Here is a 14,441-nt window from a genome sequence, read left to right as displayed (position 1 = left end):
CCACACAGCTGCCTTACGGCTCCAGCTGCTCTTTTCTTCCTCTGGAATTATTTCCTGTAGCCAATTCTGCAAAAGAAGGGGAATGGTTCCCCTTCCTCCTCCTGTGCTTTTCTTCAACCCACTAACTGTGTGGATAGTTCTTTTCTGGTGAAGTCTTGCTCAGCTTCACCAGTATTATGCCTTGGATAGCCCTATTTCCAAATTTGTAGGCAGGCTGCAACACTTAAGTATTTTTAATAAACTGTCAGCAAACTCCAGTTGCTGTGGTAGGAGACAAATTTCGAGTATTTAAGTTGTATTTTTATTGATTAACTTATATTGTATGTTATAGTAGTATTGTGGCCTTTGATTCAGGTGGCTTCAGAGTTACTTACTACATGATCAATTATTCTAGAATCAAGTTATTCTAGAATTGGTGAGAGTCAGAATCAAAAGGTTTATATTTTTCCTTTCCAAGTTTTCAACCGTGTATGCACGTTACACATAAAACTATAATACATCAGGAACCGAAATGCCTTTATTTGTATTGAAGCCAATGTCACCAACAGGAATCACTAGCAAATTTAAGACTAGAATACCAGTCACTTTGAATGTAGCACTGCGTGTATATGTATGCTGAGGGGGGGTGGAGGTGGGGGAAGGAAAAGGGACGAGAGAAAAAGAAAAGGAGACAAAAAGTAAAGACAAGAACAGAATGTGGAAAGAAACTAAAATACTTCTGAGACTTGTACCAAATACTATTTGTGTCACAAATCACCCACCACCGTTAATGTTTTGACACCATATAGTTTACAAATTACATATAAAAGCAAATAATTCTGAAATGGAAATAAAAAGAGCTAACTCCAAACAAGCAATATGATAATGAAACACATTTCCCTTTAAAGTTACCATTTAAAAAATAATTACATTTTTAATTTTGTTTTCTTTTTGCACGCAACTTCCTTTGATGCTCTCTTCATAGGTTCTTGTACAGGCAACAAGTCTGCTATTGGCTTCATCAAAGGGAATTTTCGCAAAAAAATTTGACACATTATTCTTTATACCAATGTCAGTAATAATATTTTCAAATAGCATATTTGCCTGAGGATCAAGGCCATTTTGAAAAATTAGAATTATGTATTGTTCTTCCAAATCTGAAAAGAAATCAATATAATTATAAGTCTAAAAGAAAAAAATAGGTAAATAGATACTAAAATAAAAAGTTAACTAGTTATTTCCAAGAACATCACCAGAAATCCTGGTATAAATGTTCAAAACAGTGTTTGGCATACAGTGGATATGTAATAAATACTAAAATAAGGACCAATAATACCATCACCTAACAATGTCACTTAAGTTAATTAAGAGAAACGAACCAGAACACATTACCCTAGCAGCAGCTCTAGAATGAATCTATTCATAGATGTAACTAATTTATTTCACCTAATAGGATCCAAATATATTGATTTTAAACATATAATCAGTCAATACTGCTATCAAACACATAAGAAACTGCCAAGTAAATTGGCAGTAACTCCAGATTTAACTGTAAAAACCGATATTCACTAATGTGCCAACTCTTGGAGCTTTCATAGTTATCTATCATTTACTTATCATTAAGCTGAAGGAGCAATTAGTGAGGAGAACACAACTAGTCACGCTATGCCACAAATGTTTGGGGGAAGGGAAACAAACAAACTGGAGAACCACACTGATTTATCGTAGAAAATGAAGACCTGTTAATGAACTTTCAAACTTTCTATTCAGGCTAAGTTTTAAAGATTCCAACTTTAAAACTGTATATGGCTGATTTACAGTTACAACTTCTATCAGTACATTAAAACAAAACACCTCATTTTACTCAGATTATACAGTGTTAAATAAACACTATGTATATTTTGGGGTTTCAACCCATTTTGAAAACTTTCCAAATGGCTAAACCTGGGTTTTATCTTCAGAACTTCCATTTTCTATGGACTTTTCCTCTTCTATAAAATGAGGGAAGTAATATCTTATAATGTCGTTATCAAGATTGTAGGTAATACGAATATATCTAAGGGATCTATCAATATCAACTCACAGTCTGCTAACCAATGTCTTGTACATTTGCTCTACATAACTTACCTGTTAATTTATTTACTCCTTTACAGTCATTCCAAACTTTATCCTCCATGTTCATCTGCAGCTGCATGCTCAGCTTCTGATAAACTGCCGGTTTAGTCTGCAGAAACACTACTGGTAATTTTCGGACACTACACCATTCACATTTTGTTAGATCAGAGGTATTTAAAGTAATCCCTACAGGATCATTTTCTGGTTCTGGAGAAAAACAAACGGAAATGGAAAAGGAATCAGTGCTTAACAGGGCAAAATCATGAATGGAGCAAACTAGGGAATTACAATTTTAAAGTACACATTTATTATGAAAAACTGAAAGTGAGAGTGTTAGTTGCTCAGTTGTGTCTGACTCCAAAACGCCATGGACTATAGCCTGCCACGCTAACCTGTCCAAGGATTTTCCAGGCAAGAATAGCGGAGTGGGTAGCCATTCCCTTCTCCAAGGGATCTTTTTTGACTCAGGGATCGAACCTGGGTCTCCTGCATTGCAGGCAGATTCTTTACTATCTGAGCCATCAGGGAAGCCCTCACATATTTATTATATTTTGTACATGGTAACTTTAGTGGGAAAATGAAGAAAAATCTTTGATCTTAAAGAAGTATCTAAATACATTTTTTCCCAGATGGAAAGAGAATTCTAATGAAGAATACTTAAAAACTTAAACATAGCTTCTTTGATGTTATAGTATGAAATTTCTACTCTTAAGGTATAATGCCCTTTGTTATAATGCATATAATAACTAATTATCTTAGTGAATTCTAAAAATAACGTTTTTTATTCCAGTAAAGTGTTTTAGTGTAAACAAAGCTTTAGTGAGCAGTAGGACATACAACAGCTTACCTTCTAGCTGTATCTTGATAAAATCTAAACAAAACTAAAAAATAAGATAAATTAGTAACAATCATAGATTTTGGGGGAAGATTTTGCCACAGAGACCCTAAATGACATGCTGTTGGAACTCTGCCTATAGAAGGCAAAAAAACTGATTCATGTACTGCATTTGTCCATCTGATCTTTATAATACCGAGAATGACGCCAGCCTCTATTCATTAAAAAATAGTTGGAAACACAGAATTAAGGACATCCGAGTTAAGAAGCCTTATAAGTACAGTGCTATTGGAAGATTAACCTACCAACAATGCATAGGATACACCAGAAAGAAAAAAAAAAAAGACTTAGAAGGCAGATTAAGGAGATTATGTTACAACCTTAAATAGAAAATATACATTTGATTGGACTGGTGGTAGCAGAATAACAATGAGACAGGTGTGACAGGTAAGATAAAGGGACGAAAGAAAGTTCTTTGGCTTCTCTGGACACTGAACTAGTTCAAAAGCACAATGCCTCTTGGGCGGCCACCAAAGTCCAATAATCTATTTCTAGGAGTCACTATGTCACAAGACATTTTTATGCAGACCCCAAAGCTTTTCAATTCTTTTTCTCATAAAGTTCCTCAAAATACTGTTTTCATGCATTGGGCTGACATGAAAATAAAACGGGAACACACTGGAGTGAATTCCAACTCAGTGAGAATAAACATTTTCCTATAATGATTACGCACTACTTTGAATATTATGTTATAATTTAAAAAATTTTTTTATCAGAATACATATGACCAAGTTTTTACCTACTAATTTTTATGGTGAGTAGCTATTTATAATTGTCCATATTCTTAAAGCAATTTGAAATCTTGAAATAATTGCAATGTTCTATTAAATATTTTAACTTATAAATTTTAAAATATTATATATTAAATTCTGAATCTTATAATTGGTAGTAAAGAGCATAGTGCGTACTTACAATTACAGGTTCTATTAATAGTCGGAAGAGTGTCCCTACTCGTATACTTCGACAGTTTAAAACTACAGTATCAGAGGAACTTTGGCAGCTTAAAGATACAGGATCAACTGAAATTTCTTGAGAAATCACTTTGCGACGTTTTAGAGGTGTGGTGATAATAGAATTACCAAACTGAAAAAGGAAAAAAATTTTCACTTAGTAAGTTATTAAAACAAGACTGCAAACTAAGTAGACATAGCAAAGATGACCCAACAGAAGAAACGTAATTATCAAAACATAAAATTGATTTTACTTCAACAGTGCTACATAAGTATTTATTGATTTTATAACAATAACGGTAAACTCTTCCTGTTCCACTTTACCTAGTTATTAGGTGAAACTTCAGTAACAGCTAAGCAGAGAGAAATGGTCCTTTAGGAATCAGACAGCCTGGGTTCAAAAAATAGGTTTACTACCTTTCAATGATCTGATCTTGTAAAACTTATAATAATAACTTCTAAACTAAAAATTTTGGTTTCCTAAACTAAAATGTAACAGTATTTACTCAAATGAGCTAATAATGCATATAAGTAGCTTAGCATGGTGCTTCATGCATGGTAAAATGCTGGATAAAAGTTATCTAGTAAGAGTGGTAGTAGTTGCTGTATTTGGACTAAATTAGCAGCTCTTTAGAAAACTGATAATTTAGGAAAATTGCTATTTACATTATAAAATGATGCTTCTTTATATATTAAAAACTATTGAAAGACGATCTGTTGAATTAAGATTTCAGTCATCCCCAAATGCAAATTAATCATAATATAAAAGTGTCTTTATAAGTATATATTTAAATTGAATGCAATTAAAAGTAAAGATGTCAAAATCCTTATCATCAAAAAAAAAAAACAAAAACAAAAACAAGATCTTGATTTAAATGAATATTTTCCCAGGTTATTAACAGATATCTATTAGAGAGGTTTAAAACTTTTTTTAGTTTTAGAATTATTTCTTCAAATGAGATTTTACTTAGCTCAATAGTTAAGTTAGGTAATTTCCAGCAATCTAACACTTAAAAATAATTTTTAATTTTTTTTGTACTTTACTTAAAAAAAAAAAAACAGAAAACCCCCTCTTATTTATATCCTTTATTCATTTTTCTATAGTTGCTTCTATTTTTTGATTTTTAACAAATCAAAACTATGTAAAGGACCAACTTATCCTCTGTCACATATTTCACTATTTTTTTCCCATTTGCATTACCTATTAAATTCTGTGGATGGTGTTTTGGTTCACTGCATTGTACTTTCCATTGAAACAAATATAATCATCTCTTCATTTATTACTTTTGCTTGTGCTGAAATGTTTGGAAAGGCATTTCCTAAGATTACACTAATTATCAGCCTATATTTTTTCTATTATTATAGTTACTTTTGGTTTTTCATTTCTTACTGATCCAATCTTAACAATCAAATATGTATGTTTCCATATTTTAATCTACAACTTTCCGAATTCCTGACATATGTACAAATTCCTGACATATGTACATACAACTTTTTAACATACAAATTTATTTTTTAGGTTCTTTTTACAAAAATAAGAAAATATGCACATAATTTCTGCATCTCAGTATTCTCACTAAACAGTGCCATGTAGAAAATCCTAAGCCATTGATACAGCTCCAATTTTCATTGACAGTGGCTGAGTAGTAATCCACGGTACATATATACTATAGTTTCTTCAGTAATTTCTATGAAAGTGAAAGTGAAGTTTCTGTCGTGTCCGACTTTTTGCCACCCTGTGGAGTAGCCTACCAGGCTCCTCCCTCCAAGTGATTCGCCAGGCAAGAATACTGGAGTGGGTTGCCATTTCCTTCTCCAGGGCATCTTCCCAAGCCAGAGATCGAAGCCAGGTCTCCCACATTGCAGGCAGATGCTTTAACCTCTGAGCCACCAGGGAAGTCCCTACATAATTTCTATATCAATCATTAAAATGACTGTTTGCTAATAATTATATTTGTATACATAATCAAAGCACTGGAGGTTAAAGATTCCTTTTGTCTAGGGAATGAATTACTTAGTCATTCAGTATACATTTTAAATATTTCAGTAGATGCTTTTACTCTTTTTCCAAAAGGCCACAACTTACCTTTTTTTCATCAACATATAAGGAAAGTACCCTTTACCTTGGATTTTTGCCAATGTATGTGTTAACTGATTTGCATCAATTGTGAAAGTTTGTTAAGTATATGGTTATATTTTATCTTCTTTGATATGTACTTTTCCTATAAAGGTTTATTATCTGAATTTCCCTTCTTTTGGTCTATTCCTATCTTTTTTAAATTTTCTTTTTCCTTCTAACTTTTAAAACATAAAATATACTATAACCATATTATGCTATTAATAAAATATACCCAAGTTAAAATGATCTCTTACTGTCTACTAGATTATACAAATATATGCACTTTACACTTATATTTTGCTTACTAAAGGTTGATGTTGTTTCTTTTTGTTGAAATTTTACACTTTAGGCCTTTATTTAAAATATATTTTTCTGTATGCTTTAGTGTTCTTTCAATAATCTTCCCAGTGTTATTTTAAGTTCTACTTAATGGATAATTCATTTTTTTCTATTGATACCACCAAATTATCATCCCCCCCCAAATATTTACATATCAAAGAAGAAATCTGAATAAATGTTAATAAATGTGAAAAGTACCTGGTCTTTCATTCTTGCTTTTCTTGGCAATGTAACTGTATTTAATTCTGAGTCTGCTGGAATGCTTCTTAGTTCATGCTCTATTCTACAAGTGTTTTCATTTAGAGCTGCTTCTACCTTTCCAGTGGATGGTGCTGGGGAAGAACACGCTGAATCAGCAGGCTGAGGAGAGATGCTTTCTCTTCTGTTAATCCTGTCGTTGTCGTCGTCGTCATCATCATCACTGGACAAAATGACTACAAAGAAAGTGTTAAGTATTTCAGGTATTTCATTCTGGTCAGTTAAAAATGTAAGTCCATGACAAAAGTTGGAAATACACCAAATCTGCTTTAGATCTCCTGATCTGAGATTAATAAAAATGAAGATACAATCCACTCTATTTGAAGAAAAGTTAAATTTGTAGAGCAATTAAACTGGCATTTTTTATATAACATACAAATGTAAAATTAATTCTACAACTCATCACAATCACCCACACAGAAACACAGACAAGTTACAACAACACTTACATGTTTATCATTAGGTCTATTTCAGAGTTCCAGAAAGTCTTAGGTATGAAGAGAATTTGCATACAAATTATTCATAAGATAGCATGCATTTTAAAAGTCTGTAAGACTGCATGTGATCAAATAATTTTTACCTCACACAAGAAATCACTAATATCGTTACTAGTCTTTGGGAGAACTTGAACCAGTGCCTGAAAGTGAAAGTCACTCAGTAGTGTCTGATTCTTTGTGACCCCATGGACTATACAGTTCATGGCATTCTCTAGGCCAGAATACTGGAGTGGGTAGGTAGCCTTTCCCTTCTCTAGGGGATCTTCCCAACCCAGGGACCAAATCCAGGGACCAAACCCAGGTCTCCTGCATTGCAGGTGGATTTTTTACCAGCTGAGCCACAATTATTGGACCAATGCCTAATATGCAGTAAATCTTGTTGAGTAAATGAACATGGCTAAGACATTACATGAAGGTAATTTGCTCTTATACCATGTACTTATTAGTGAATCTTTTCAAACTCATCTATCAAATTCTGCAGAGCCAGCATACTGCACTTGAGTCAAAATCCAAACTCCTTACTCTGGTTCATAGATGTATGTAATTTGGACCCAGGCTACTTTCTCACACTACTTCATTTTTTCCTCCAGCTTGTTTCTATCTAACTGTAATTCTAACACTTTTGTACTTTTGTCATCAAATAATTGGTTTAAATACCACTTTTTGATTAACTACCCAATATAAAGTAAGCACACAGGTACTTGCTTATTCACATCGACTAATTTAAATTTCTGTTGTCTTTTGCTGTGGATATACACTTACTCATTTGTTTCTCCCCACTAAAATAAAGTATAAAGAACAAGAATATTGCCTTATTTACTGCTATATTTCCAGTGTCCAAAATACTATCTGGTAAAGAAAGTCATGTGTTGAAGAATGTAAAAACTTGTAGGAGCAATTCTGTTTTCCCCTATCATATATCATAAACATAAATGCTTAGTTATTATTTCTGAGTCATATAACAACACCCAGAGAGGAATCACCCCAGCATCACACCATTCATCTTTTAATTTTGCTATCCAGTCTCAAATGTTTTTCAGAAGTAATATTTTTATTAACAGAAAATGTAACATGCCAGATTAGAAGGCCCAAGACGCTAGTTTTCAAGTCAGTTTACACACACTTGAAAGTTAGGGTCTTGCCACTTACTAGTCATTTGCCTCAGTTTCTCCTCTGTGATATAGGGGACAACAAAGTCTTAGGAACAAATGATTTAATGTACAAAAGATTTATTGGCATAGTACCTGATGTATAAAAGCTTTAGAAAAATTCATAACTGCTTATATTGTTTATGAAGAGCTACACAGAAGCACATATTCAACAGTAAGCCTAGTGTTCAATCTACAGTCATTTTTTTGTGCTTCAGGAACATTAAAACTTCTATATCTTACTCTATCAAAAACTTATTTTAAAGCTCCAATGCATCAACAGATAGAACTGTACTACATAGTTCTTGTTTTATTAATTTAAAGTAAATGAGGGTTGTGCTCAATGTCACCATAATTACAAAGCAAACAGGGAGAGAGTATGCAAAGATGATAATAGTTAAAGAGCTGTTCTTATAACTGCTTTAATTCTCTGCAAAACATGGAATATATTCTATATAAGTATATACCTAAGATTCTGCATCAGAGTCTGCTTTGAACTAAATTCTGTCCCTTTAAAATCCATATACTGAAGCCCTAATCCCCAAAGTGGCTATATGTGGAAATAGGGCCTATAGAGAGATAATAAAGGTTACATGGTCTTAAAGGTGAAGCCTCAATCTGATAGGACTGGTGTCATAGGTAAAAGAGATGCCAGAGATCTCTCTCCCTCTCTGTGAGCACAAAAGGAAGGGCATGTAAAGACACATGAAGAAGGTGGCTGTCTGCAAGCCTGGAAGAGAGGCCTCCACCTGACACCAATCCCGATGGCACCTTATTCTTGGACTTTCAGCATCCAGAACTGTAAGACAATAAATTTAAGCCCACTCAGTCTGTGGTATTCTGTTATGGCAAGCTAAGCAGACTAATACTGGTCTTTGCATTTACATTCCAAACTTGTTCCCATAGAAATCAGGCTATCTTCTTTCTCACCTCATTCTAGGCAGTGTTCAAAAGTTTCTTTATCAAGTAACTTTTCCACCTACCTATCTAAAATTCTATGATCTAAAACTGCAAGCTTCTTCACTGTGACACTTGTCACTCTCTATTTCCCAGAACTGCTTCACTTTTCTACACAGAACTTATCACTACTTGAGACACTACATTTTATTTATTATTTGACCACCAAGGATGGAACAAAAGCTTCATAATAATAAATCATTTTAATAGGAACACAAATTTAAGAATGATAAAGTAAACAAAAGACTTTGAAACCAGAAAAATCATTAAAAAAAAAAAAAATCTAAACTCCAACAGCATATATGTACATAACAATGAGAAGCCTTAAGCATAGATTGCCTCATTTATAGAATAGGGTTATATTAGTAACTACCTCACAGGATTGTAAAAACCAAACTAAACTGGTTAGTATATAAACTTTTATAAGCAGGACCAATAAGCATGTAATAAATATCTTAAAACAGAAAATATTTTTTCTATATACATTACTGAGAAACATGGTTTTTAATTTTTCTGGAGGGGAAGGAAACAAAATTAGGCTTTATGGTTTTAATTCATAGTAAACTGCTTAAGGCACCTCAAAACCACATAGATTCACTTTGTTTTTTTTTTACTTACTAACTCAGTCTTACTAACTTCCAGTTCCCCTCATCCTGGAAATCTCAGCAAGCTGAGTTTCCAGCATGGAAGTCTGGGTCAGAATAATACCCAGTGATTGCCTATTAAGTTTTAGAGTTCTGTTGATATCTTACGGTAAAATTTTACATAACAACCTCACCATTAGGAAATATTCAAATGATATTAACATATTTAATATTGCATTGGTATAACACTAAAATGTGTCATAAAATATTCATATTCAATATAGACATCCTCATAACATCATAACAGAGTGTTGGCTTGACAGCTATCATACAGAAATTCCTTTACAAATCAAGCTCTTTCGGAAAATAAGCTAATATACTGGTATAGGTTAAGGTTTCTCACACTGAATTAAAATAGGACTTGATACATTTTTGAGGTTGAAAAACTTCTTGATTTTATCCCTTTTATAAGGTGGAGCTTTTCTCTCTGTCAGAGAGTAGGCGGGTATCATTATGAACTAATTGTGATATATTTAACATATTTCAATACATAGTAGTTATGGTTCCTTTTGTGGCCCAAGCAGATTCAGTCTTGGTTACTGAGTAAAGCCTTTTCATTTTGGCTGTGTGCTTCTGACATGACCTTAGCTATTTGTGACTGTTTCCACGCTTCCTGATACAACTCAGTGATTGAGATTTATCTCACACATTTGTGTTCCAGACCTAGAGTCAGCCATTTCTCTGAAGAGCTCTGATTATTTTTAGTGGAAAATGGTATTAGAAACACAGATATGGGATATGGGAACTAAAGTTGTTTTTATACAAGGTTTGCTTACTGTTTCCAGACATATTTCATGGGCAAAGCTAAGAGATACTTTCTATTCAATAGAAAATATTGATATATAATAAGTTTCAGTATTATCTTCAATTCAAATTCAAAGTTAGTTATTTTCACTTCTTTGATTTTGCTTTTGTATTCCTTTTCTCCAATATTGAACATCTTGGTTTCTGGAGACAGTCATATAATTGCTGGCTTGTTTTTATCAATATGTATGTAAAAACAGCAACATTATTATTAATAAAATTACTGAATCCAGTTAGGACCTCTCTGGAGTTTTATTTAAACATTAAGGATGTATAGCCACAATATTATTTTAATTTAAATTAATTTGAGATAATTCTGTGCATTCAACCACCAACAAGGTATATAAATTCTCCTATCCATCACAAATAAAGAGTAGCATACTATAAACTCTGATTTGTACCTTGCTTTAATTCATTTGATAAAATAGCTTAAAAATCATTCTATACAATATTAAGTTTCCCCCCCTTCCAGCTACCTACACTAAAGTTTATTTAATCAGTCTATGACTGTTTCCAATCTTATGCTATTTATTATAAAAAGGACTGTATTTCATATACATACACGCATGTACATGTGACTAAACACAGGAAAAGGATTTAGAGGAGGAACAACAGTAGTAAGGGAGTGAATTTTCAGAGTCCTTTCTTTTGTCAAATGCTTTATTGAGTTATGCTAGGCACTTCATGTTATTTTTAAATTTACTCCCTCAATAACACTATCAGGCAGGAAATATATCCACTTAGAGATCAGAGAGATTAAAGTAACTGGGTCAAAGTTAGAAAGTTGGTCCTAACTGGCAACTGACCTAAGACTAGGGCCAAGATCTATGCCTTTTCTTTAAAAAAAAAAAAACTACTTAAAATGGATAGGGTAAGGACAAAGTCTAAGTCAGTTATTATTTTTCAATTACATGGGCAGTTTTAATAATCTACCCAAAAAGCATGTCATATAACTGATACAAAAAACCTTTTAAAGCTACACTTCAGAAATATGCTCATGCTCACATTAAAAATATATGTGAAAAATATTAGACCCATATAAGCAATACTAAAGAGAGTAAAATACTTACTTGGATCATTTAGGTCTGACAGGCTTGTTTTCCTTTCTTTCAGGTTTGTGATTTTGGCTACTTTTGCCCTAGATAAAATGACTTTTCCATTAGTATGTAAATAATTCTGTCCACTCTCATCACAGCTCACAATAATATCAATTGGAATCTTTCCCACACTGTTGCCATAAAACTTCTTGACTGGTAATATTGTGTTTTGTGACTTCTGTCCTCCAGAATTCTGATGAATTGATGTTCTTAATGATAATCCAGCAGAGTCATTCAAAGTTACAGTTTGTCTGCAATTTCTCTGCAAATCCTTAGAAAAAGGAATACCACAACTTTGGCATTTGGTCTGATTTTCTTTTTCTTTCCCACATTTTGGACAAAATCCACAGTGTTTAGAAACCTTAAAATCCAAAAGAAAGAAAGGAAAAAAAAAAAAAAAAAGACTTTGGCATTGTATTTCAACATCATGGAACAACAACAACAATAATCTCAAAATTAATCTCCTATTTCTCATCACCATCACTATGGCTACCACAAAATCCTGAATGTTACTTGGGATTTAGCGTCACAACACTGGAAGGAATTTTCTAAACCATCTAGTCCAGCAGTCTTCAAATCAGAGTATGTGTATTCCTCAAGGGCTACATAAAGATTTCCTAAGGCATACAGGGCATAAATAATCTTAAGGTAAATCAATATTTAGATGTTCAAGTCACACATATAACCCTTCCAAAAACTGGTCTGATTATGCTTATGTCAAAGTATCACCTGCCACAACTGTTCTCATACTTAAAAAAAAAAAAAAAAGAATCCTAAATCCAACTTCCATTTGAAATATTAAAATGGTACATGGCCCTAGGGTATAAAAATCACCAAACCAAACAAAAAGATAATGTTACATGCTGGAAAAATGAATTGATTCTAAGTTCTAGTTAAGACAATCTTTTACAAGGTAATTTATTTCTAAATTATCAGTGCTACAAAAATAGTTCAAGGAAGGCCCAATCTAGGCCTCTTACAATTATGATACCATTAAAAAAGTTTTTTTGACAGTAGAGTATCATATGATTTTGAAGCCTATAATGTAGAAGGACTTCAAGGTATTTGGTGATATTACTGTAATAAAGCTCTCATACTCATGTACCTATTTATGTGAACAAGCTTCTTCAGCACTTACATCTATAAGAAGGAAAACATGAATAGATGCTGAATCCAGTTTCAATATGTAACATAATATTCATCCATGGACATATAAAATAATTGAGAAAAATAGTCTGTCTCTAATTAAAAGATGCACCTCCAATAATTTGCTTTTACATCAAACTATTCATCAAACTTTGTATAAAATATATGGCTTTAATAATTATATACTATTAACAAATGTATATTATTAATTTGGATGTGCCCAGATCCATATATAAGGAAACTGATCTAAATATTCTATTTTAAAAGGTAACTCCTTTTCACTGTGTCAACTATTACATCCTGTGTGACCTTTTAAATTCAGGATGAAAAATGCTTAAATGTCAACTTAAGAATACATAAGAGGATAATATAATCATTTAAAATTCTTTTAGGTGACAGAAGACATCAAGTAGTTGCAGGACCAACAGATAGGTGGTAATTATATATGATTAAATGTATAGAATTACATTTCAAAATTCACCAAACTGAATGCTTAAGTTCTATGCATTTTTATTTTATGTAAATTTATGACTCAAAAATATGTACACAAGCAAAAAAGGCCTATAAAGACCACTACTCTGGACTTACCTGTTTGCTGTAAAGATGAAAAAAACTGACAGAGAAATTGCTAAGTTTGCCCAACTGACCATGACAAAGCTGTTCTATTATACCATGTTACCTATTTGAGGGTCTACCCCAGACAACAAAAAGGAATGAAATTTGTTACCCAGATAATACAAAGGAATGAAAACCAACCAGGGCAAAATTAAACTTAATATGTAGAACTTCAGCTTGGCATATGTAGATTGTACTTTTTTTTTTTTCCCTCTGCCAAGACATAAAGAATTCAATTATGCTATTTTGAATGCATATGTAATTTATGCGAACAGGAGCAGTACCTACTTACATACTACCTGATGATGAAATATCTAAACTTCTTAAAAAAAAAAAAAAATCTAAACCCCCTCATTTTCATGATGAGCATAGATCTCCACATCTAGCTAGGCTTTAAACACATCCATTTACGTGAAAACTAGACCCTCATTTGTCACAGTGGGAGTCAGCTCTATGTAAGCTAATTCTGTCTTTTATTAAGAAGAATCAAGGATATCATCAAGCTGGGTTCAGACTGGCTCCAATACTTTAGTGTCTGTAATAAAGGGTACATTTCAATAAAAAGAACCCTATAGAAAAACAATACTTTCACATATCTGCTTTTATAAAATTGATACTGAAACAGAAAAAGCACTTCCCTACTATTAAAAATTTTAATATTAAAATGTAGAAGGAACTATATCATGGGCTAGTATCATACGCCATCCACAGGCTAAGAAACAGGTGCCCTAGAACTGCTTGCAGCAATGAGGAACAAAATGCAGAGCAGCTAACCAAACACGGTCTTACATGCTCATGATAAAAACCAGAGATTAAGAATTCCATCAACCTCGTGATCAAAAAACTAGAGTCTCAACATTATTCAATTATTTTTAGTA

General features: G+C 32.7%; 1 protein-coding gene across 7 annotated transcripts in view; it reads right to left on the bottom strand.

The window, feature by feature from the left end:
* The window catches only part of LOC120860421 (sentrin-specific protease 6-like), a 127,551-nt gene that overhangs the window by 29,289 nt on the left and 83,821 nt on the right, over positions 1–14,441 (bottom strand). For all 7 annotated transcript variants that reach the window (XM_040236228.1, XM_040236223.1, XM_040236224.1 and 4 more), the window contains 6 exons: positions 11,776–12,163; positions 6,596–6,831; positions 3,902–4,072; positions 2,942–2,975; positions 2,107–2,301; positions 910–1,136 (listed from right to left, as the gene is read on the bottom strand). In XM_040236228.1, the coding sequence (XP_040092162.1) occupies positions 910–1,136; positions 2,107–2,301; positions 2,942–2,975; positions 3,902–4,072; positions 6,596–6,831; positions 11,776–12,163 (1,251 nt within the window). The remainder of the gene's footprint in view (positions 1–909; positions 1,137–2,106; positions 2,302–2,941; positions 2,976–3,901; positions 4,073–6,595; positions 6,832–11,775; positions 12,164–14,441) is intronic.

This window comes from Oryx dammah, unplaced genomic scaffold, assembly GCF_014754425.2.
Source record: "Oryx dammah isolate SB20612 unplaced genomic scaffold, SCBI_Odam_1.1 HiC_scaffold_11072, whole genome shotgun sequence".
NCBI lineage: Eukaryota > Metazoa > Chordata > Mammalia > Artiodactyla > Bovidae > Oryx > Oryx dammah.
This window is presented reverse-complemented; position numbering and strand designations above follow the sequence as displayed.